Genomic DNA, 23371 nt, shown 5'->3' on the forward strand with positions numbered 1-23371 from the left:
ACCTCCCACCCACCGACAGGCTCCAGTGTGTGTTGTTCCTCACCACCATGTGTCCAGGTGTTCTCATCATTTAGCTCCCGTTTATAAGTGAGAACATGTGGTGTGTGGTTTTCTGTTCTGGCATAAGCTTGCTGAGGATAATGGCTTCCAACTCCATCCGTGTCCCTGCAAAGGACATGATCTCATTCCTTTTTATGGCTGCATACTATTCCACGGTGTATATGTACCACATTTTTTTTAACCAATCTATCATTTATGGGCATTTAGGTTGATTCCATGTGTTTGCTATTGTGAACAGTGCTGCAATGAACATACGTGTGCATGTATCTTTATAACAGAATGAATTATATTCCTCTGGGTATACACCCAGTAATGGAATTGCTGGGTCAAATGGTATTTCTGCCTCTTTGAGGAACTGTCACACTGTTTTCCACAATGGTTGAACAAATTTACACTCCCACAAATAGTGTATAAGCATTCCTTTTTCTCTACAACCTCACCAGCATCTGTTGTTTTTTGACTTTTTAATAGTAGCCATCAGGCTTTTTTCAATCAGCATATTCTCTGGAGATCTACCCAGGTTGTTTCATGTATCAACAATTCATTCTTTTTCATTGCTGAGTGTATTCCTGAAATGGATGTACCCAGTATGTTTAACCATTCACCTTTACAGAATATCTGGGATATTTCCAGTTTTTAGTTATTACAAATAAAGCTGCTATGAATATTTGTGCACAGGTTTTTGGGGAAATATAACTCCATTTCTCTGGAATAAATGCTAAGAAGTGCAAGGGTTCAGTCCTATGATAGTTGCATATTTCATATTTTAAAAAACTGCCAAACTGTTTTCCAAAGTGGTCAGACTATTTTACATTTCTACCAACAACAGAAGAGCAATTCTGTTTCTCCATATCCTGGCCAGCATCTGGGGTTGTCAATGTGTTTTATTTGATATTTTGATAGGTCTAATTTATCACTGTGATTTTAATTTGTATTTTCCTAACAGCATTTTTATATGCTTATTTGCCATCTATTAATACATATCCTCTTCGGCAAAATGTTTCTTCATGTCATTTATCCTTTTTTTTTTTTCCTGAGACGGAGTCTCGCTCTGTCACCCAGGTTGGAGTGCAGTGGTGCGATCTCAACTCACTGCAGACTTTGCCTCCCAGGTTCAGGTGATTCTCTCACCTTAGCCCCCCGAATAGCTGGGATTACAGGCGTGCACCACCACACCCGGCTAATTTTTGTACTTTTAGTAGAGTCGAGGTTTCGCCATGTTGGCCAGGCTGGTCTCCAACTGCTGACCTGAGGTGATCCACCCGCCTCGAATTCCCAAAGTGCTGGGACTACAGGTGTGAGGCACCGTGCTCGGCCAATTTTCTAACTGGACTGTTTGTTTTCACTCTTTTGACATTCTAGATATAAAAATATTCTTTACATATTCTATATACAAATCCATTATCAGGTATGTGGTTTGCAAATATTTTCTCCTAGTCTATAATTTGTCTTTTCATCTTCATATCAGAGTATTTTGCAGAACAAAAGTTTTTAATTTGACAAAGCTCAATTTATCAATTTTTGTTTCCATGGATTATACTTTTGGTGTCAAGTCAAAGAACTCTGTGTACCCAAGATCTTGACAATTTTATCTTGTTTTTTCCCCAAAAGTTTTATAGTTTTGCACTTTACACTGGAGTGCTGGGCTCCACTATACAACGGAGGGTTGTGTTCCGTTTTGAGTTAATATTTATATAAGGTATGAGGTTTAAGCTGATACTCAGTTTTTGCTATGCATGTCCAATTGCTCCAGCACCATTTACTGAAAAGGCTATCCCTTTTCCACTGAATTGCTTTTGCACCTTTGTCAAATTCAGTTAAGAATATTTGGTTGTGTCTATTTCTGGGTTCTCTATTTGGTTTAATTAATCTATATGTCTATCCCTTCACCAGTATCACATAATCTTGATTACTGTAGATATGTAATAATCTTGCTTATTATGTATCTCCAGTAATCAGGTAAGGCTGATTCTTGCAACTTTATTCTTCTTCAAAATCGTTTTCACTATTTTGATTCCTTTGCCTTTCCATATAAAGTTTACAATAATTCTATCTATACCTATAAAAAGTCTTGCTGGGATTTTGATAAAAATTGTGTTAAACTAGTATATCAATTTGAGAAAGACTGTCATCTTTACTATGTTGACTCTCCTAATCCATAAACATGGTATATCTACATTTACTTTATTTTTGAAATTTCTCTTATCAGTGTTTTGTAGTTTGTAGCATACAAAACATGGACATGTTTTGTTAGATTTGTACCTTAGTCCATCCTCAGTACTTGTGGATTCCATATTTACAAATTTGCCTTCCAAATCAATTCTCATGTCATTTTTGAGATCTTTCACAGGCAACTGCAGAGTGGTGAAACAGTTGAGTCACCTGACATACACATTCCCAACCAAAGTTGAACAAAGCAATGGTCTGCCCTGTTTCAATTCTCAACGTAAACACGTGTGCTCTTCAGGGTCTATTTAGTGCCATATTTCCACATATTTGTGCTTTTTGTTGTTGATTTCTCTATTCAAACTGGACCCTAAGCACATTACTGAAGTACCATTTGGTGTTCCTTAACACAACACTGTGATGTGATGTGCCTTATGGAGAGAATAAGCTTTAGATAAGCTTCCTTCAGGCACTCTTTAATCTTTGATTCTGAGAGTTTTTATCATAAATGAGTAGGAATTTCATCAAATGCTGCTTCTTCTTCACTGATTGATATGAACACGGTGGATTATAATGATTTATTACCTAATATTGAACCAGTCTTGCATATGTGGTATAAGCCCCACTTGGACATAGTGTGTTATTGTTTTTATATATTGCCAAACTCTATTTGCTAATATTTTGTTAATAAGTTTTACACCTCTATTCACAAAGGATATTGAGCTGTAGTTATTTTATTTAACTGTCTTGTGCTATGAGGATAACACTAACTCATGGTATCAGGATAATACAAACTCCCAATACGAATGAATTGGAAAGTGTTCTTTCCTCAAGAAATTATATAAAATTGGTGTCAATTCTTTAAAAGTTTCATAAAATTCTCCAATGAAACCATCTGGGTTTGGAGATTTAATTTTTTAGAAGTTTTACATTATGAAGTCCACTCTCTTATTAGTTAAAACATTGTTCAAATTGTCCATTTCATATTGAGTGTGTTGTAACCGTTTGCATTTCAAGGAAATGATCCATTACATCCAGAGTTGTTCATATTATTCCCTTGTTATCTTTTTGATGAAAATCTATACTAATACTGTTTTATTTCTGATATTGGTAACTTGTTTTTTCTCAATTTTTTTTCTTTGTTGGTCTTGCTGGAAGTTTATTATCTTTTTTAAAACCCCAACTTCCATTTCATTGATTTTCTCTATGATTTTTCTATTTTCAATTTCATAGATTTCTGCTCTTATCTTTATTATTTCTGTCCTTTTGCTTGCTTTGGATATACTTTGCTCTCCTTTTTCCAGGTTCTTGAGGTGAAGGTTTTTCCTCTTTTCTGTAAGTACTTAGTGCTATCAATTTCTATCTTGGCACTCACTTAGCTGTGCCTCATAAATCTTAACATGTTGTAATTTCACTGTAATTCAATTCGATTATTATTTTTTTAAATTTCTCCTGAAACTTCTTTTTAAGCTCTATTGAAATGTACTATTTAATTTCCAAGTATTTGGAAAATTTTCTATTATCATTCTGTTATTAATTTCTAGTTTGATTCCACTGTGGTTAGAGAATGCACTCTGTATGATTTCAATTGTTTCAAATTTGTTGAGGTTAGTTTTGTGGCAAGATAAGAGTCTATGCTCTGAAAAAAATGTTTTCTAATATTGTTGAGTGGAGTGTTATACAAATATTGATTAAATCCTGCTGACTGATGGTTATAGTAGGCTGACTAATGGCCCCCAAAGATATCCAGGTCCTATTTCCAAGAACCTAACAACATTACCATATAAGGCATAAGAGATTTTTCAGATATAATTAAGAATCTTGAGACAGGAAGATTATCCTGGATTGCCTGGGTATATCTTAAATGTAATTAAAAGTTTCTTTATAAGAGGGAGGCAGAGCAAGTTGTGACTAAAGAAGAGGAGAAGGCAATATGATGACAGAAGCAGAGACTGAAATGATGCAGCCACAAGCCAAGAAATGCTGCCATCCCCTAGAAACTAGAAGAGGTAAGGAATAGATTCTCTTCCAGAGTCTCCAGAAGGAACCAGTCTAGTCGATACCTTGATTTTAGCCCCGTAAGACTCGTTTGGAAACTGACCTCCAGAACCATAAGAAAATACACTTCTATAGTTTTAAGGCACTAACTCTATGGTAATTTGTTACAGAAACAACAGGAAACTCATGCAATGGCATTTTTAAGTTCTTTTATATCCTTGATGATTTTCAGTCTGGTTGTTGCATCAATTGTTAAAATGGGGGGAGGTGCTGAAGTCTCTAACAATAATTATGAATTTGTCCATTTTTTCTTTCAGTTCATTCAGTTTTGTTTTACACATTTTGTGCCTCAGTGTTGGCGTATGCACATTTAGGACTGCTATGTCTTCTTGGTGGATTGACCCTTTCACCATTATGTAATGTCTCTCTCTTCTTTGGTAATTTCCTCTGCTCTGAAGTCTACTCTATCTGGCATAAATGCTTTGTTTTCATTAATGGCTGCATAATATATATATTTCCATCCTTTTATATTATTCTACTTGTGGTATTATTACATTTGAAACGAGTTCTTGCAGACAGCATATAGTTGAGCTATGAAATCCCCTCTACCAAACTATCTTTTAACTGATATACTGTTTATTGATATAGTAGAGATATTCTACTTTTATTTTTTTGTTTTCTGTTTGTTCTTTCTATTGTTTTTCTGGTTCCTTTCTCCTGCCTTCTGATGGTTACTTGAACATTTTTAGAATTCCATTTTGATTTATCAGTAGTGTTTCACAGTCTGTCAATTTGTACAGTTTTTAAAGTGGTTCTAAGAGTTGCTTTAAGGCATTACATATACATACATATATATTTAATTGCAGTCTACTGGGGCCACTTTACCAATGCAAATAAAATATAGACACCTTATGTCTCTTTATGTCCCTTTACTCTCCCTCAGTTAGAATTGTCTTAAATACTTTCTCTACATACATTTGAAAACACATGAGACACCAGGCGCCGTGGTTCACGCTTGTAATCCCAGCAGTTTGGGAGGCCGAGGCAGGCTTATCACCTGAGGTCAGGAGTTCAAGACCAGCCTGGACAACATGGTGAAACCCCGTCTCTACAAAAAATACAAAAATTAGCCAGGTGTGGTGATGCATGCCTGTAGTGCCAGCTACTCAGGAAGCTGAGGCACAAGAATCACTTGAACCCAGAAGGCAGAGGTTGCAGTGAGCCAAGATCATGCCACTGCCCTCCAGCTTGGGTGAGAGTAAGACTCCATCTCAAAAAAAGTTTCTGGGGGCTGCCAGCATTTCTTGGCTAGTGGCTGCAACATTTCAGTCTCTGCTTCTATCATATTAGCTTCTCCTCTTCTTTAGTCAAAACTTCTTTCCTCCTTCCTGATTTTCCAGCATTTTTTCTTTTATCATTTCCTCTCAGATTAAAGAACTTCCTTTAGCTATTCTTTTAGGATAGCTCTGCTGATGACAATTTCTCTTTCCATCACCTAACAATGTCTTGATTTTCTCCCATATTCCTGAAGGATATTTTCACTAGAAACAGAATTCTTGCTTGACAGTTATTTTCTTTCAGCACTTGAGAAATGTGTTACTTCCTTCTGGCCTCCATGGTTTCTAGTGAGAAATATGCTGTCATTCAAATCGTATTTTCCTTATAGCGTTTGTTGTATTTTCCTAATTGCTTGTTGAAGCATTTTTATGAGGGCTGCTTTAAAATCTTTGTCAGATAATTAGGATGTGTCTGTTATCTTGGTGTCTACTGATTACCTTTTCCATCCTAGTTGAGATTGTCTCTATAAGTAATTTTCAATTGAAATCTGAACATTTTGAGAATTAAGAGACTGGATCTTGTTTAAATTTTCCATTTTATACGGCTTTTCCTAATACTGCTCCATCAGAAGAAAGAGAGATACTACCTCATTACTGCCATATGGGGATGGAAGTTCAGGTTCCCAACTTGGCCTCTGTTGACACTCAAAAATGGCAGAGGCGACTCATTACTGCTGGGTAGCAGATGTGAGTTCTAGGTTCCCATTAGGCTTCCACTGATACTATCCTGACTGGGAAGAGGAGGCATGCCTTGTGTCTCCTTCCCACATGGTTTCCACTCATCGATACCTTCACATGCCTAGTGTTACTTGCACACAAAAAAACTAAAAAACAGAATCAAATAGGAAAAAATACAAATTTGGTATTATGACAGCTTTTCAGAATGTCTCTATTTTGTTACTTGTTACTATGCTTACAAACTTTTATTTATTAAAAAAACTTTATTGTTACTTATTTCAATATCTAGTCCTAGAGTGAGAAGATAACCTTATATACTAGAAAAAGGAAAATTGTTAACAGAGTGGAACTATATATTTGTAACCCAAACTTTTTCAAAGAAAAGATGTACATAGAAAGCAACAGCAATAATAATACATGTTTAAATAATCCAAAAATTACCTCACAAACATCCTTACTTCATGTTTGTTCATACTCCCTTTCTGGCTTAATTATTGGATGACTGTTCTAGATTTATCTGGAGAACAGCGAAGAAGGCAGACTCAAAATGTCATGAATTATAAACAAATACTGAAAAAATACTAAATTAGTGTTGCAAGAATGGTTCTGTATTATAAAATATATAAACCTCATACTAATAGCTCCAAGGAGGATACACACACATTTAAGTACTTCTCCTCTTTCTCTCTCTCTCTATACACATACATATATATAGAACATTTTAATTTACAAATACGAGTTTAATGGAATAATTTGAGTTTGATCAACTCTACCAAAAGCATGATGTTCTCCATACTCAATAAGAAATACGCTATATAAAAATATTCATTTTTTAAAAAGTTATGTAACAACTAAACAATGGGGAATTTTTTGTAGTTCCATATCATAAGATAAATCAACTGTTTTATATTTAAGAGAGACATAGAGTTTCCATGTTATGGAGATGACATGAAACTCCCATATTCCTAGCAAAAAACACTTCATTCTTTGGGTAACCACTACTTTCCACATTTCTAACCTACCATTATTCATCTAATTGCCCATTCCTCATTTAGTCAATGCATCCAGACTACAATTTCTTATAATCAGTTTAAGGAAACTATACTGCAGAATGTTGCAGGTCCTTTTGTATCACCACAGTATAAAAAAAATCAAGTACGTATGAATACATACTTTTGACATTAAAATTAAAGTACTCCTTAAAACTATTAATGTTATGTAGGACTGATTTTGGAATATTAATGCTACAATTTAAAGTATAACATGTTTAAATATAAAGTTATCAAGTTATCCCAAGGTAAATGTTATGCGATAGAACAGACCTCATTTATTACTCTCTCCACAGAGTAACACCTCAAAAATGAATTTAAACAATTGTTTAAAAGGCATAAGCTACTTGAACAAAGGAAATGAGAGAAAACGCAATGACAAATCAGATCACTCCATAAGAACTGACTTAAATGCTAGAAAGTTGGCTCATACCTTGGGGAGGAGAAAGAAAGTTAGCAGGGACAGCAAAGAAGAAACCCATGCGACACTGCAGAACCTTCAACAGACTCAGGAGTTGGCAGCACCAAGTACTTATGGAAGTGGAGGTGAAGGTGTGGCTAAAAACAGATGACTTAGAGGAAAGCCTATTAAAAAAGCAATCAACATGCCAGATCCCCTCCTCATCATCAGAATGCTATAGGATTATCCTCTGGAAAAAGTAAAACAAAGTAGCTGAGCTAGAAAACCAGACACAGCTGAGAGTTTACAGTCTGAAAACAAGGGTGTTATCAGAAAGATTACTTAATGTCCATACATGTTCAACACTGCCACCTCCAGTCTTCTTCCCCAATTCAGCTCCCAGAACACTGGCAAGCAGGCTTAGATGGCAGGAGATTGAGAGTCTTTTCTGAAGGTCTGGCTATAGCCCCAAGAAAAAGATCTAAAGGTACTAACATTGGCTGTTTCCTAATGAAATGGCCCCACATATCACTCCACATTGAAGTTCACTGTATGTAAGCATCAGTGATCCTCCTTTATCCCCACCTACCAATTTGGGATATTTTTAAATGGGCTTACAGTGTTTGATTACAGCATATATTCAAGAAAATTTGTAAAAATTGTAACAATAAATTTAGAGGGAACCAAGTTTCACTATATATTTAACAAAACCAGCAATTTGGATCTTATTTAAAATGTGTGATTAGCCAAGTATGCTACGCTGAAACATCTCTGCATTTTGTATTAAATAGGAAGTCTAAAACTACATTTAAATATTACTAGATACTAGTGATTTTTAAAACCACTTGAAAGAAGTGGCTCCTGCATTACAACATTTGGCAACAACATTTTGTGCTAAGTCAAATTTTTTTTTCATATATCCAATAAAAGAGGTAAATAATCAAAGATATTCACTAGAGTAGAATTAATTTGAGTTGTACATATTTTGAAAGTAAAATAACAACAACAACAACAGCAGCAAACTGTACTTCTTCAAGCTAGGATTCAAATATTTCATTAGTTCACTAGCCTACAATAATTTATAACTTCTAACAATTATTTTCCTTTCTCACACAAAAGGAGTTATGACACCATTATCTGCATAAAACAATTTGGCTTTTCCTCTTTCCCAGTTTTCCATAATATATTTGGCTTCCAAAATCTGCTAAACTATAATGTAAACTATACTGGAAACACACCATATATTTTGGCAGAATTAATGAACTACTTGATCTCTTCATTTCTTACAGCACCTAAAATATGATATTCATGTACTCAATATCTGTTAAATTGAATAAAAATCTTCATCCACTTAAACTGTTTTCATCAAGCAGCTTGATTTCTTATAGAAATATAAAACATACACACTGTATTCCTAATTTCTTAAAATATTTTTGGTACTGCACTTTGCTCTAAGTTAAATCAGTTTTATATGTATGCATTTTTAAAAGGCATCCTGGAAATGTTCTAAAATAATTCTAAGAACTGAATGCCCATACTTTCCACCTTAAATTACCTACTGGCACTGGCATCCACTGCTAGGAAAACCCAAACTTTCACATCAAAAATACTTATATTCTTACTTTTGCCTGGTTGCAGATGCAATAAAACAATCTACCCTTTTAACTGTCACAGCATAAACTTTAAAATTACAAGGTATACAAGACTAAATTTCATCAAATGCCATCAAAACATCTCTTCTTTTGACATACTTATCAGCATGCTGCAAAGACCAGTCGTCTCTTGTGCAGCGCTAACTTACAATTTTCACATTTTCTAATTAAGGCTCCCTGTAGCCCCTATTCAGTTGTCTGGCATTAAAAAAATAAAGTGTTTTCTTCCTTTCTTTCCTGGTCATTATCAGGTCTTGAAATAATTCAGCAACAATTTCACCCATGTTGTGCCTTTCACTCTCTTAAAGCATCAGCCACAAAAACAAATCCGTGAATCCAAAAGCTGGGCCAGATTATGAAGGAAAAAGAGCAGAAATTAAGGCTAGTAACAAAACCACCACAAAAACACAGCAGCAGAGAAGGCCAATTCTATCACAGGAAAATACGGCAACTGCTAAATATAAACCTCTGACTCCTCAAATTTATTTTCGTTATCTGAAAATGTCTTTCCTTTTAGCTGCAATTTATTGGCTTACTGTGGTAAGAATGATTCTTTCATGCTACAAAAGAGGTGTTGAAATCTTAGGCTGATTTTTTAAGTAAAAATAATTATTACTTTGTCCCAGTTTATTTCGAAGATAAATGGTCTCAAAATCTGGAGCACTCAAGGAAATAAAATGATGGAAACACCATGATCCACAGATGGATACAACTATGAAAACACACGTGTTTAAGTTTAGAAACTAAAATCATTAAATGAAGGTATAAAACCTATTGGAATGTATCACAATAATTTACAAAAATTGCTCATGAGTTTTAAAATGATAATGAACATTTATCATGCTGACCTGGATCTCCTCCCAGATGTCTTCATCCAATAAAGTAGCTGCTCTATGGTGCTGCAAAGGGACTATCAGGCAGTGTCCCTCAGTAAGAGACCGTACGTTGGGTAAACATAAATAAACCTATGGGGGAGAAGTACAAAAGGTGAAATGTTACTGCTATTTATTCTCAGTTGTAACAGATGAACCCTTGGTAGAAAAAAAAAAAGATGAATATTTAATGAAGAATACTTAAGAATTGCTTTTGTAAATGTTAATATTTTTAAAGATATTTAATATTTTTAAAGGCATCAGGATGGTTTTTAATAAACTGAAAATTTAGAGCACAGATCTTATACATCAGACAAGGATTAAGATTAGGCAAAGAAGAGCAGAATGAATGACACAATATCCTTAATCTGAAGGAGCTAGATACTTGAAAATCCTTGAAACAACACAATTTTCACAAAAACAAAAAGACACATGGCCTGGTAATGGTCTAACTGATGCCTGTTTATCAGGCCTTCCTTCTCTGATTAGCTGAGAAAAGAGAATAAACTGAGCTAAAAGGAAGAGAATATGACCTTGGAATGACCTTACTGCTATTTATTTACAAACATCTATTACCTAAAAACTAGCGCTATTTTTCCATTATATACAAACTGTCTTTTTTTTTTAAAAAAAAAAAAAAAAAAAAAAAGGTTAATCGGTATGTATACAGAGAACAAAAGCATTACAAAGGGCTTGATCTTATTCTTATTTCTGTTATATTTTGCTGGGTTTTAGCTAGAAATATTTTGCAAAGCAGACATTGTTTATTTAATAGAATAACTCAAATGTTTAAAACTTTGCTGAGAACAAAGTACGAGTGCACATGGATATCTACCTAAAATTACAGTAACCTCACAAACATGTTCATGAAAAAAAAGAAAAAGAAATAAAAATTAAGGGCCATGGATATGTCTGTAGACAACTTACAAGACTTAGAAAATAAAATATTTAAAGAAATGACTGAATTTTCTGCATAATCACTGAGATAAAGAGCCAGGTCCAAGTGTCAACGATAGGTCAAATGAGCTGTAATAAAATTCATTTTTAAATGCATTGTAAACATAAAAATCACCTAAATTGGTATCAAAATCAATAATAGAAACATAAAAGAGAAAATAAAATAACACCTAAATAAATTAGAACACACAAAAAGAAATACTTTTTTTATCTGACAGAGACAGCAGAGCTACGATTAACTGATCAATAATTACTGAGGGCCCAGTGTTCTACATGCTAGGGAATCAACAATGAGCAGGGACACAAATCCCTACCCATAAGGAGCTTATGGGGTGCTACAGATTGAATGTCTGTGTGCCTCCAAAATGTATACATTAAACCTTAACACCCAAGGTGATAATATTTGGAGGTAGGGGACTTTGGAAGGTGATTAGGTCATGAGGACAGAGTCCTCATGAATGGGATTAATTCCCTTATAAAGAGGCCCCAGGGAACGTGCTTGCCACTTCCACCACATAATGACACAGCAATAAGATGGCTGTCTGAACCAGGATGTGGGACCTCACCAGACACTGAACCTGCTAGCACCTTGATCTTGGACTTCCCAGCCTCCAAAACTGGCTTCAATAAATTTCTGTTGCTGATAAGCCATCCAGTCTATGGAATTTTTTTATAGTAGCCCAAACTAAGACATGAAAGAAGAAAGACAAACAATGAAAATGTAAAGTAAAATGTATAATATGTCAGATGGTGATAAGGGGTACTAAAAAAATAAAGCAGAAAAAGGTACAGATCGTGTCTAGGGAGAAGTTAGGAAGCCCCCCTTTAAAGTTACCTACTAGGGTAACATTTGAGAAGGTATGTGAAGGAAGGAAGAGTATACACAGGAAGAAACCCCAGTCAAAGGGGAAAGCATATGAGGAGGATGCATACCAAGTGTGTTCTCCAGATTGTCAGACAGCCAGTGTGGCTAAGCTGAGAGGATGAGAGGAAGGCTGACAGACAGTGAGGTGACACAAAGAATTGGGCCTGCAGGCCTCATAGGCGACAATAAGGATTCTGGCTTTGGTCTGAAAGCCAGATCTGACTAATGTTGACTTAAAGTCAAAAAGACCACTTGCTACTGCATGGAGAAAGGGCAAAGGAAAGAGGCAGAAAGACCCATTAGGAAACTATTACAGGAGTCCAGTAATAAATGATGACGACTTTAGCCAGGGTGGTAGAAATAAAGATTATGAAATGTGGTCAGAACAGGAATGTATTTTGAAATACAGCCAACAGAATTTAGAAATGGACAGTAAGGAGTGAGGGAAAGTAAAGGACTCAGTATTACTCCAAGGTCTAATGCAAGCAACTGGAGGATGAAAGTGACATTTACTAAAAAGAGGAAGACTATGGGAAGGTTAGTGTTAGCTAAAGGTAAAGGTGGAGACGGGTATTAGAATTTCACCTAAGTTTGAGATGTTTATTAGATATCCAAGTGCAAAAGTAGGTTGGATACATGCACCTAGAATTGTAGGAGATATTTGGGTTAAAAGGTGAATTTGCTAGTGGTCTAAAAACAGTAGTCATGAAATGAACAGAACATTTCAGACAAAGACATCTCTATTATAGCATTTTAAGAGAGTGTAAGCAAAAATTCTGAAAGTCTTCTGTAGTAGATTGCACAAATGCATCCAGTTATTCACTACTTCATATAACCCTTCACGATGTTACTCTGTAGCTCCTCCCATCAAGAGGTGGAGTTACAAACTGGCTTTATGACTCATGAAGGACATCACAGAACATGGTAGAAATGATGGTGGTCAGTTCCAAGTCTATGCCTCAAGAGGCCTTGTGTACTTCGGCTAATTCTGTTGGAACGAGCCTAGCTCCCATGTGAAGAAGCCTATGCTAGCCTACTGGAAGACGACAGACCATACAAAACAGAGTGATTTAAATGCTGTCTCAAGCCACTAAATTTTGGTGTAGTTTGTTTATGTATGAATGCTAGTATATCTCCTCTTCCCCCACTTAAAGGTATAAATGGAAGACTAGATAATTCTCAGGTCTGATGTACAAAGTCTTTACACTCCTGAGGTCTGAGATCCAGTAAGGGTAATACCCACTTCAGACAGCTTGCAGTTCCCAGAATGAACCATGTGGTTGTGCACCTCAGTGTCTTTGCTTGTGTTGTCCTGTACTTCCTAAATACTGCAATGTATCCTATTCCACCATTAAAATGTAGCACAAGACATACTTCTTCCAGAAAGCCTTCCTTGATAACTCCGCAGTAACTTAAATATTCCTCCTTCGTGTTCTCATGACACTCCTGCATTTATATCACTGCATTAAAATTGATCTGGTTATGTCTGCCTGCTCCCCATAAAGCTGCAAGCAACTTGAGGAGGTTGTAGGCATATTTATATTTCTAGTACCTAGCACTAGAGGCTGACAAACACTAGATACTCAGTAAATACCTGGTAAATGAATGAATTACCAAGCAGTTTTTTGTTTCTTTTTCTAAATCAAATTAAAAGTAGATGACTAGAATCAGGCAAAAATATAAAAGAATGAACATAACTCTGATTTAAGTTATAACCATGTCGTTCATGTGAAAGTTGGGAAAGGAACTTAGAAAAATAAATATAAGTAACTAGTTAAGATGGATTTTTAAAAATTATTTAATTTTGAATGGGATTTTGACATTTATCTTTCTGTTAAGTATAAAGGAAAAGAGAAGAAAAAAAAGAAAATAAATCAAAAGAAGCCAGAATGGACACTGATTAATTAACCACCTCAACAACCTAAAGATATTAAAGACTAGGGGTATGTGTATATACGTGTATGTATACAGTAAACAACATAAATAGGTATATGTATGTTTCCCAAACTATTCATTCCAGAAACTAACATTCATTCATTCATTCACTGTCTTCTACTTTTCTCACTGACTCCACTCCTGCCTTCTTTCTGCTACATCAATGCCAAGCTCATTTTTCTCCTCAGGGTTTTTCACTGACGGTCCTTCCTGAAACATCATCCATTCCTCTCTTCATGTTACTTGTCCTTCCCATTTTATGCATCTTTACTCAGGTTCCTCAGAGAAGCCTTCCAGACTACCTTGTGAAAAAAATACCCCCATCATTTTCTCCCATTTCTTCACTTTACTTGCTTTATGACGATTAATTCTTTCAAATCAGGGCAATTATTACTTTATTTACTGCCTTATTTCCCCAGGCATAAGGTCCAAAAGTCTATCCGATTTTCAACTTTTCCCCAGTGACTAATTAGGGTATGGCATATATTAGGTATACAAAAATTATTTTTTATAATATTAGATAAGAATTAAATTATAATAGAATTAAATCAGTAAGTGTTTATTGGAATGAATTACTATTATGTACTACCACCAGGGCTAGATGCTTGGTATACAATGGAGACCAAAGTTACCTCTGTCTTCACGGAGCTTAAAAATTATTAGGGGAAAGACCCAATAAACAAGTAAAGCAAACAAAATAATAAACTTCTTCAAGTTACTCTATGAAGAAACAAAAAAGTTCTATGAGAATGTAAGCAAAGGATAATAAATACTTCTTACCTTAACACCTATTGCAACAATAAGATGCTTGGGAAATTGAGAGCTGTCAAAACAATACAGACATTTTTCCATTTGTGCAGCAAGACTCCGATGTTCAGCAATAGCCTTTTTCCGTTGGTTCTCTTCCTCTTCACCAAGACGTTCTCTCTCAGCTGCTTTGGAGACAAACATGTCATCCAGGGTGTAATAGTCTCCATCTGTTTTTCCCATAAACTGAAAAACCAAAATAACAGTAACAGAGAGTAGAAGGTCGTGATTAGGATTTTACTGTACTGTGGTATCCTAAATCAGTATCTGTAAGTTCTATGATAAAACTCTTACATTTAAAGGAAAAGAAAAAACATGACTGATATTTGTTTGATCTTCTAGAGTCAATCTATCATCATCATCACCACAGCTAAAATTTACTGAATACTTACTATATATAATTCTGTATGACTTGTTCATGTGGGGACCATTAGCATTTTCAACTAATAGATGAGGAAACTGAATCACAGAGAGGTTAAAACTGTAACTTTAAAAATTCACGGGCCGGGCGCGGTGGCTCAAGCCTGTAATCCCAGCACTTTGGGAGGCCGAGGCGGGTGGATCACAAGGTCAGGAGATCGAGACTATCCTGGCTAACATGGTGAAACCCCGTCTCTACTAAAAATACAAAAAACTAGCCGGGCGCGGTAGCGGGCGCCTGTAGTCCCAGCTACTTGGGAGGCTGAGGCGGGAGAATGGCGTGAACCCGGGGGGCGGAGCTTGCAGTGAGCCGAGATCGCGCCACTGCACTCCAGCCTGGGAGACACAGTGAGACTCTGTCTCAAAAAAAAAAAAAAAAAAAAAAAGCCGATTATATTATACAAAATCAATTTGGCGCACCATAAACGCAAACTAAATGACAGTGAGTTAGCCATTTCACACTCATTAGGATGGCTACAATCAAATAGATAATAACAAGTGTTGTGAAGGATGTGGTAAAATCAGAAACCTCATACACTGCTGATGGGAATGTAAGATAGTGTAGCTGCTTTGGAAAACAGTCTGGTAGTTCGTCAAAAATTCAACATAGATTAATTAATAAAATATTAAACATACAGCTTACGACAGAGGTGCCCAATCTTTTGGTTTCTGTGGGCCGCACTGGAAGAAGAACCATCTTGGGCCCCACATAAAATACACTAACACTACCAATACCTGATGAGCTAGAAAAAAAAAAAAATCGCAAAAAACTCATAATATTTTAAGAAAGTTTACAAATTTATGTTGGACTGCATTCAAAGTCGTCCTGGGCCACATGTGGCCCACAAGCCATGGATTGGACAAGGTTGAGTTACCACATGACAAAGAAACTCCACTGCTAGATATATACACCCAAGGAAAACGAAAAAACATGCCCACACAAAAAACTGTACATGAATCTTCACAGCAGCATTATTCATAATACCCAAAAGGTGGAAACACTCTAAATGTCCATCAAGTGATGAATGGATAAACAAAATGTGGTACGCACAATGCAGTATTATTCGGCCATAAAAAGAATGAAGTACTGATACTTGTTACAACACGGATGATCTATAAAAATATCATGCTAAGTGAAAAAAGTCAGTCATTTAAAAAAACACTATTCTATGATTCCATTCATATGAAACGTTGAGAACAGGAAAATCTATAGACAAAATAGATTAGTAGCTGCTTAGGGCTTAATGAGGAAGAGTTGAGAGGATTCGCTAACTTTAATCTGCATTCTTTCACTGTAATCAACTTTAACCATGAGAGTAACAGCTTTTAGTCAATTCTGTGAGTCCTTTCAGTAAAATATTGAACCCAAGAGTGGCCTTAGGGGCCTCTGAACTTGCAGTTGGTGTCAGGAGTAAAGGTGGTCTTGAGGACTCCCCAACATCATGTTTGGCTGGATGGTCAGGGACTTAGAACACAAATAGAGAACTGATGACAAGGAGGTCTGGGGAAGAGGTATGCAAACAGATACAGAGTGCAAGGATACTTATATCCCACATGACAATACTTATGCCATTAGCTACTTCTACCATTGTCTCAAAGCTTGTGAACAAAACAGCCATGCACAGATAAAAGTTACACATGAGCTTACCATCATGAGCTTCAACTCACCAAAGCCAACTGGGTTACATCCACTGCTGAATACCCAGTCTGCCAACAACAAAGACCAACATTGAGCCCCTGATATGATAACTGTCCCTCTGGCAGCAAGGTGAATACAACAGACCGCTTCCATCCTGGAAGGGGCAGTGCTTTCTTCTCACTGGAATAGGTACTTTGGATATGGATTTGCCTTCCTAGCGTGCCATGCTTCTGCCAAAACCCCCACCATTCTTAAGTACTTGGCTGGACAAAACAGTGAACTGTCCTTTTGAAGGTGTAATTACAAGAACCAGCCAGGTGACCACCCCTTGTAGGGCTGGGTTATGTCTTCCAGGATACAGTACATGCTCTAAGTAGCATCTAAACAATGATGATCCACAACTAGGATCCACATGTCGGGAAATCTTAGGGAAAAAACAGGAGTGACTATTACACTTTGGGATAAGCTAGCAAAATGTTTGCTTCCCATTCCTGTGACTTTAGACTCTACTGGTCTAGAGGTTTTAGTTTCAAACAGAGAAATACAGGGCCAGGCACAGTGGTTCACACCTGTAATCCCAGCACTTTGGGAGGCCAAGGTAGGAGGTGGGAAGGTTCCTTGAACACAGGAGTTCAAGACCAGCCTGGGCAACATGGCAGAACCTCATCTACATTTTAAAAAGAAAAAAAAAAAAAGGAGAAATGCTTCCACCAAGGGACACAACAATGACTCACTGAACTTGAAGTTGAGACTGCTACTTAGCTACTTTGACTCCTCACTCCGTTGAATGAAAAGGCATCGTATTGGCTGAAGCGACTGATCCTATCAAGGGAAAATTGGATTGGACTACACAACGGAGGTAAGAGGAAATATGTCTGGAACGTAGGAGATCCTCAAGGGTGCCTCTTAGTATTCTCCTGTTGCATACAGAGATTGAGTATAGTGATGAAGTCAGGGCATTTAAAGTATCCATCACTCAAATAATGTACATTGCACCCATTAAGTAATTTCTCATCATGTCCTCCTCCCACCCCCTTATTCTTTTGAGTCTCTATTTCCTATTATTCCATACTCTACGTCCATGTGTATACATTATTTAGCTCCCACTTACAAGTGAGAACATGTGATATTTGTCTTTCTGTGCCTGACTTGTTTCACTTAAGATAATGGCTTCCAGATTCATTTATGTTGTAGCAAAAACAAAAAAACAAACAAACAAAAAAAAAACACAAAAAACATGATTTCATTCTCTCTTATGGCTGAAGAGTATTCCATTGTGTATATATCCCACACTTTCTTTATCCAATCGTCCACTGATAGACACAGGTTGATTCCATTCTCTTTGCTCTTGTGAACGCTGCTGCAATAGACATATAAGTGTGGGTATTTTTTTTTTTTTTTTTTTTGAGACAGAGTCTCGCTCTATTGCCCAGGCTGGAGTGCAGTGGCCGGATCTCAGCTCACTGCAAGCTCTGCCTCCTGGGTTTACGCCATTCTCCTGTCTCAGCCTCCAGAGTAGCTGGGACTACAGGCGCCCGCCACCACGCCCGGCTAGGTTTTTGTTTTTTTTTTTTTTTTGGATTTTTTAGTAGAGATGGGGTTTCACCATGTTAGCCAGAATGGTCTCAATCTCCTGACCTCGGGATCCGCCCTTCTTGGCCTCCCAAAGTGCTGGGATTACAGGCTTGAGCCACCGCGCCCGGCCTAGTGTGGGTATTTTTTTATAATGATTTATTTCCCTTTGAGTAGGTGCCTAGTAATGGGATTGCTGAGACAAATGATAGGTCTACTTTTAATTCTTTGAGAAATCTCCATACCATCTTCCATAGAGGTTGTTCCAATTTACATTCCCCTCAACAGGGCAGAAGAGTTCCCTTATCTCCACATCCTCACAAGCATCTGTTATTTTTTTTATTTTATTTTTAATAGTAGCCATTCTGGCTGGGGTAAGAAAATATATCATTGTGGTTTTAATGTCCATTTTTCAGATGATTAGTGATGTTTAACATTTTTTCATTTACCTGTTGACCATTTGCACATCCTCTTTTGAAAGATATCTATTCATATCCTTTGCCCACTTTTTAATGGGATTATTTGTTGTTGCTGCTGAATTGAGTCCTTTGTATATTCTTGCATATTAGACCCCTGACAAATGCATATTTTGCAAATTCTCACACTGTACAGATTGTCTGTTTACTATGTTTATTATATCTTTTGCTGCACAGAAGCTTTTTAGTTTAATTTACTGCCATCTGTCTTTGTTTTTATTGCTCAGGCTTTTGAGGTCTTAGTAATGAACTCTTTGTCTAGATCAATGTCCAGAAGAGTTTTCCCTAGGTTTTCTTCTAGGGATTTTATAGTTTCAGGTCTTACATTTAAGTCTTTAATCCATCTTAAGTTGATTTTTGTGTATGTTGAGAGATATGGGTCTAGTTTCATACTTATTCTGCATAGGGCAAATCAATTTTCCCAGCACCATTTACTGAAAAGGGTACCCTTTCCCCAGTGTATGTTCTTGTCAACTTTGTCAAAGATCAGTTGACTGTAACTATGTGGCTTTATTTCTGTATTTCCTGTTCTGTTCCATTGATCTGTATGTCTATTTTTTTATGTCAGTACCACGCTGTTTTGGTTACCATAGCCTTTTTAGTATAATGTGAAGTCACGTAATCAGATGCCTGCAGCTTTGCAGCTTTGGGTTTTTTTGTTTGTTTTTGCTTAGGATTTCTTTGGCTATTAAGGCTCCTTTTTGGTTCCATATGAATTTAAAGACTGTTTGTTCTAATTCTGTAAAAAACTCTGTTGGTATGTTGATAGAGATTACAATCAACCTGTAGATTACTCTGCCCAGTACGGTAATTTTAGTGATATTAAGTCTTCTGATCCATGAGCATGGGATGTTTTTCCATTTATTTGTGTCATCAACAATTTCTTTCACAGGTGCTTTATAGTTTTCCTTGTAGAGCTCTTTCACCTCCTTGGTTAAATATATTCCTAGGTATTATTTTTTATAGCTATTGTAAATGAGATTGCCTTCTTGACTTCATTCTCAGCTACACTGTTATCAATGTATAGAAATACTACTGATTTTTGTCCATTGATTTTGTATCCTGAAAATTTAGTGAATTTTTTTAAACAAATGAAAATGCAAATACAGCATACCTAAACCTGTGAGACACAGCAAAAGCAATGCTGAGAGAATTTTATAGCATTAAATGCCTACGTCAACAAAGTAGAAAAATAACAAATGAATAATAACCTATACCTCAATAAACTAGAAAAGCAAGAAGAAACCAACCTGAAATTAGCAGAAGAAAAGAGAGATCAGGGCAGAATAAATTGAGATACCTCCCCCAAAAATACTAAAGATCAATAAAATAAAAAGTTGACTCTGAAAAGATAAACAAGATTGATAAACTGCTAGCTAAATTACCCAAGAGATAAGATCCAAACAAACAAAATCAGAAATGTAAAAGCAGACATTACAACTGATATCACAGAAATACAAAAGAGCATCAGAGACTATGATGATCAACTATATGCTCACAAACTAGAAAACCTAGAGGAAATGGATAAATTCCTAGAAACATAAAACCTTCCAAGATTGAACCACTGACCTTTCTTCCCTTTTTAACTCTTCTAAATCAGAATTTAAGTATTTAAACATGCTAAAGATTCTTCTATTTTGAAAATTTGTCTGGCATACACATCTACTTCCCATCACAGTAACTACTAAACTTCATGAATAAATCACATACAGAAGAGAAGAAAGATATAAAGATATAATGATTTTATTAAACAGTAACTGACAACTGATAATGTGTGAGGTGTCAAATTATGATTGATATTCAGGATACAACCTTGGTTAATGTAAACTGGCAGAATGTGTTTTTCTAATTAGCAAAATTTTCCAAATAGCTAAAAGTTTACCATTTAAGTATAAAAACATTTCTTTTGTAGTCATTTTGAAAGGAAATATTCCCAAACAGTGTTACAAGCTTTCCTGCCTTTTAAAATACAATTAATGAAACTTTAATCTTTTCCTGATAATACACAATAATTACTGTGATAATAATGTGTTTTAATTTAGGAATGGTGCTTCAGAATGTCAGGTGCATTCAAAATCAGAAATATAAAAGGAGACATTACAACTGATATCACAGAAATACAAAAGAGCATCAGTGACTATGATGATGAACTATATGCTCACAAACTGGAAAACCTAGGGAAAATGGATACTTTCCTGGAAACATAACCTCCCAAGATTGAACCATTGGCCTTTCTTCCCTTTCCAGCAACTCCTCCAAATCAGAATTTAGCTTGGCCAGAATGTAACGCCAGTTACTTCTACGCTAACTATATCAGCAAGAGTTACATGGTTTTTAGTTACCCATTTTTTTTCTTCATTATTGGTGCTCTCTATAAAGTCTGTTGTCAGTTCTTACTGCCATAAGCTCCTTGTGGTAGTCTGTTTCTTCACTTATAATTTGATGCTTTTATCATGTTTCTTTTCTAAAACTGGATAACCACGTACATTAGAATTATGTATAATATAAAAGTAGAGCTTCAGAGGCACCCTCTCTAGGTAATCAATAAATAATTGTTACATTTGGAACAAAAATAGAAAAGCTAGTCTACAATCCATAAACATTTGACTAGTATCAAGAGAAGAAACACAAAATGTCACACTTTTAAAACCATAATGACAAACCACAAAAAGAGACACATATGCTTGTCTTATTCTCTGGCCCACAGTGACATCCTAGCTAGAAGCAACTTTTTGAATACTGTCCCTTTTACTACTAATTCTCATTTGCATATTGCATTATTATGTCAAAATATTCACAATAACTTATTACTAGAAGAAAGTAAGGACACTGATTACATACATTTTCAAAATTAAGATTTAAAACCCAACCAAAGGAAATGATTCCAACAAGAAATTATTTTTCAGAGTGGAACTAGAGCCAACTGCTGACTTGATAAAGACACAGAAGAGCAAATAATGATGTATTAAGACAGCATAATTAAAACTGTGGTGTTAGTCTTCACCTTATGTATTTACACTACATGAAATATAATATTACCTAGCTCTTTTACAAATAATTAAAACTAACTTTCAAGTGTTAGCTTTTTTTTTAGAGACAGGATCTCACTCTGTAGCCCAGGCTGGAGTGCAGTGATGCAACTGTAAAACTAGCTTTTGGATATGGTTAGAAATACATCCACATGTTTCAATTATTGACATAACTATCAAATAAGCAGCCAACAAAGTCAACAGTCCTTTGATACTCAGCCTACTAATAATTAAATAACCATTAAGTTTAAGTTCTGGGAAAAATCGCAAGTAAAATACATCCTACTACAGGAACTCTCAGGTGACTGTATTTCTAAACTCTCAGGTGACTGTATTTCTAAAAGTTGTTCTTCTATTAAGTCATGTACCACTGCAATGCTAAAAAGTCAGCAGCTAAACAGATATGCTCAATAAATCATGCTAACTAACCAAGCCTGTTTAAAAAAGAGGGGAGGGGAGTAAGACAAGATACACCAATGGAATTCCATTAAATCGTATTAAAATCTTGTGAGTTATCATGACATCAGAACCAAATTCTTTCACTTCCAGATTATCTGAGTCCCTTAAATTGACTTCTTGTCTTCCTTGTTCCTCACAAAACATTTGAGAATTAAAACCAACATATTAGAGAGAGAAGTTTATGGCACAAGAATGAGTCATTCTTTCATAAGTGATTGTCTTCAAGGGAAAAAAAAAAAAAAAAAACCATCAGCACGGCCTGGGAAAAGAGAAGAAATCACTGAAGTTGAGTCACGGAATTGAGAAAACCTGATCTTAAACACTGAAAATGGAAGTGGATATTTCAGATGCCATAAATAGCATGAGATCTGACCTGTTAGCGACCAAAATCTAGGACAGTTTTTAATTCTACACTCTCTTACCATCTAAGTAAATGAAAATAAACTTTAATGTTGACTTTGACGAACAGGTAGCAATGTTTTTCATTAGAATATTTCTATGTCCAAAAGAATCGGGAGCATTATAAGTAAGTCCCGTCATCTTTGTTTTGTAATATAGATAATTTAACATTAAACTACTGCGAGACACAAGTACTTATTTTTTTCATTTTAGTCTGTACAATACCTTTAATAAAACTATTTAACAAAAATTATTCTTTTTTGAGAAAATTGCTATTTCATGATTTTAAGATTTCTAGTTTCTCATTTTTTTTTTCTTTTTTTTTTTTTGAGATGGGAGTCTTGCTCTGTCGCCCACAGTGGGGTGCAGTGTTGCAATCCTGGCTCACTGCAAGCTCCGCCTCCCGGGTTCACACCATTCTCCTGCCTCAGCCTCCCAAGTAGCTGGGACTACAGGCGCCCGCCACCATGCCCAGCTACTTTTTTGTATTTTTAGTAGAGACAGGGTTTCACCAAGTTAGCCAGGATGGTCTTGATCTCCTGAGCTCATGATCCACCCGCTTCGGCCTCCCAAAGTGCTGGGATTACAGGCGTGAGCCCCC

The 23371-nt window shown here is 35.9% G+C and overlaps 1 protein-coding gene across 1 annotated transcript in view; it reads right to left on the bottom strand.

Moving 5' to 3' along the window:
- CWF19L2 (CWF19 like 2, cell cycle control (S. pombe)) overlaps nt 1-23371 on the bottom strand; it is a 116331-nt gene that overhangs the window by 13185 nt on the left and 79775 nt on the right. Inside the window, exons 13-14 of the mRNA XM_025358338.1 lie at nt 14750-14962; nt 10189-10305 (exon numbers count right to left, since the gene is read on the bottom strand). Of these exons, the coding sequence (XP_025214123.1) occupies nt 10189-10305; nt 14750-14962 (330 nt within the window). The remainder of the gene's footprint in view (nt 1-10188; nt 10306-14749; nt 14963-23371) is intronic.

Source organism: Theropithecus gelada, chromosome 14 (assembly GCF_003255815.1).
Source record: "Theropithecus gelada isolate Dixy chromosome 14, Tgel_1.0, whole genome shotgun sequence".
In the NCBI taxonomy this organism is placed as follows: Eukaryota; Metazoa; Chordata; class Mammalia; order Primates; family Cercopithecidae; genus Theropithecus; species Theropithecus gelada.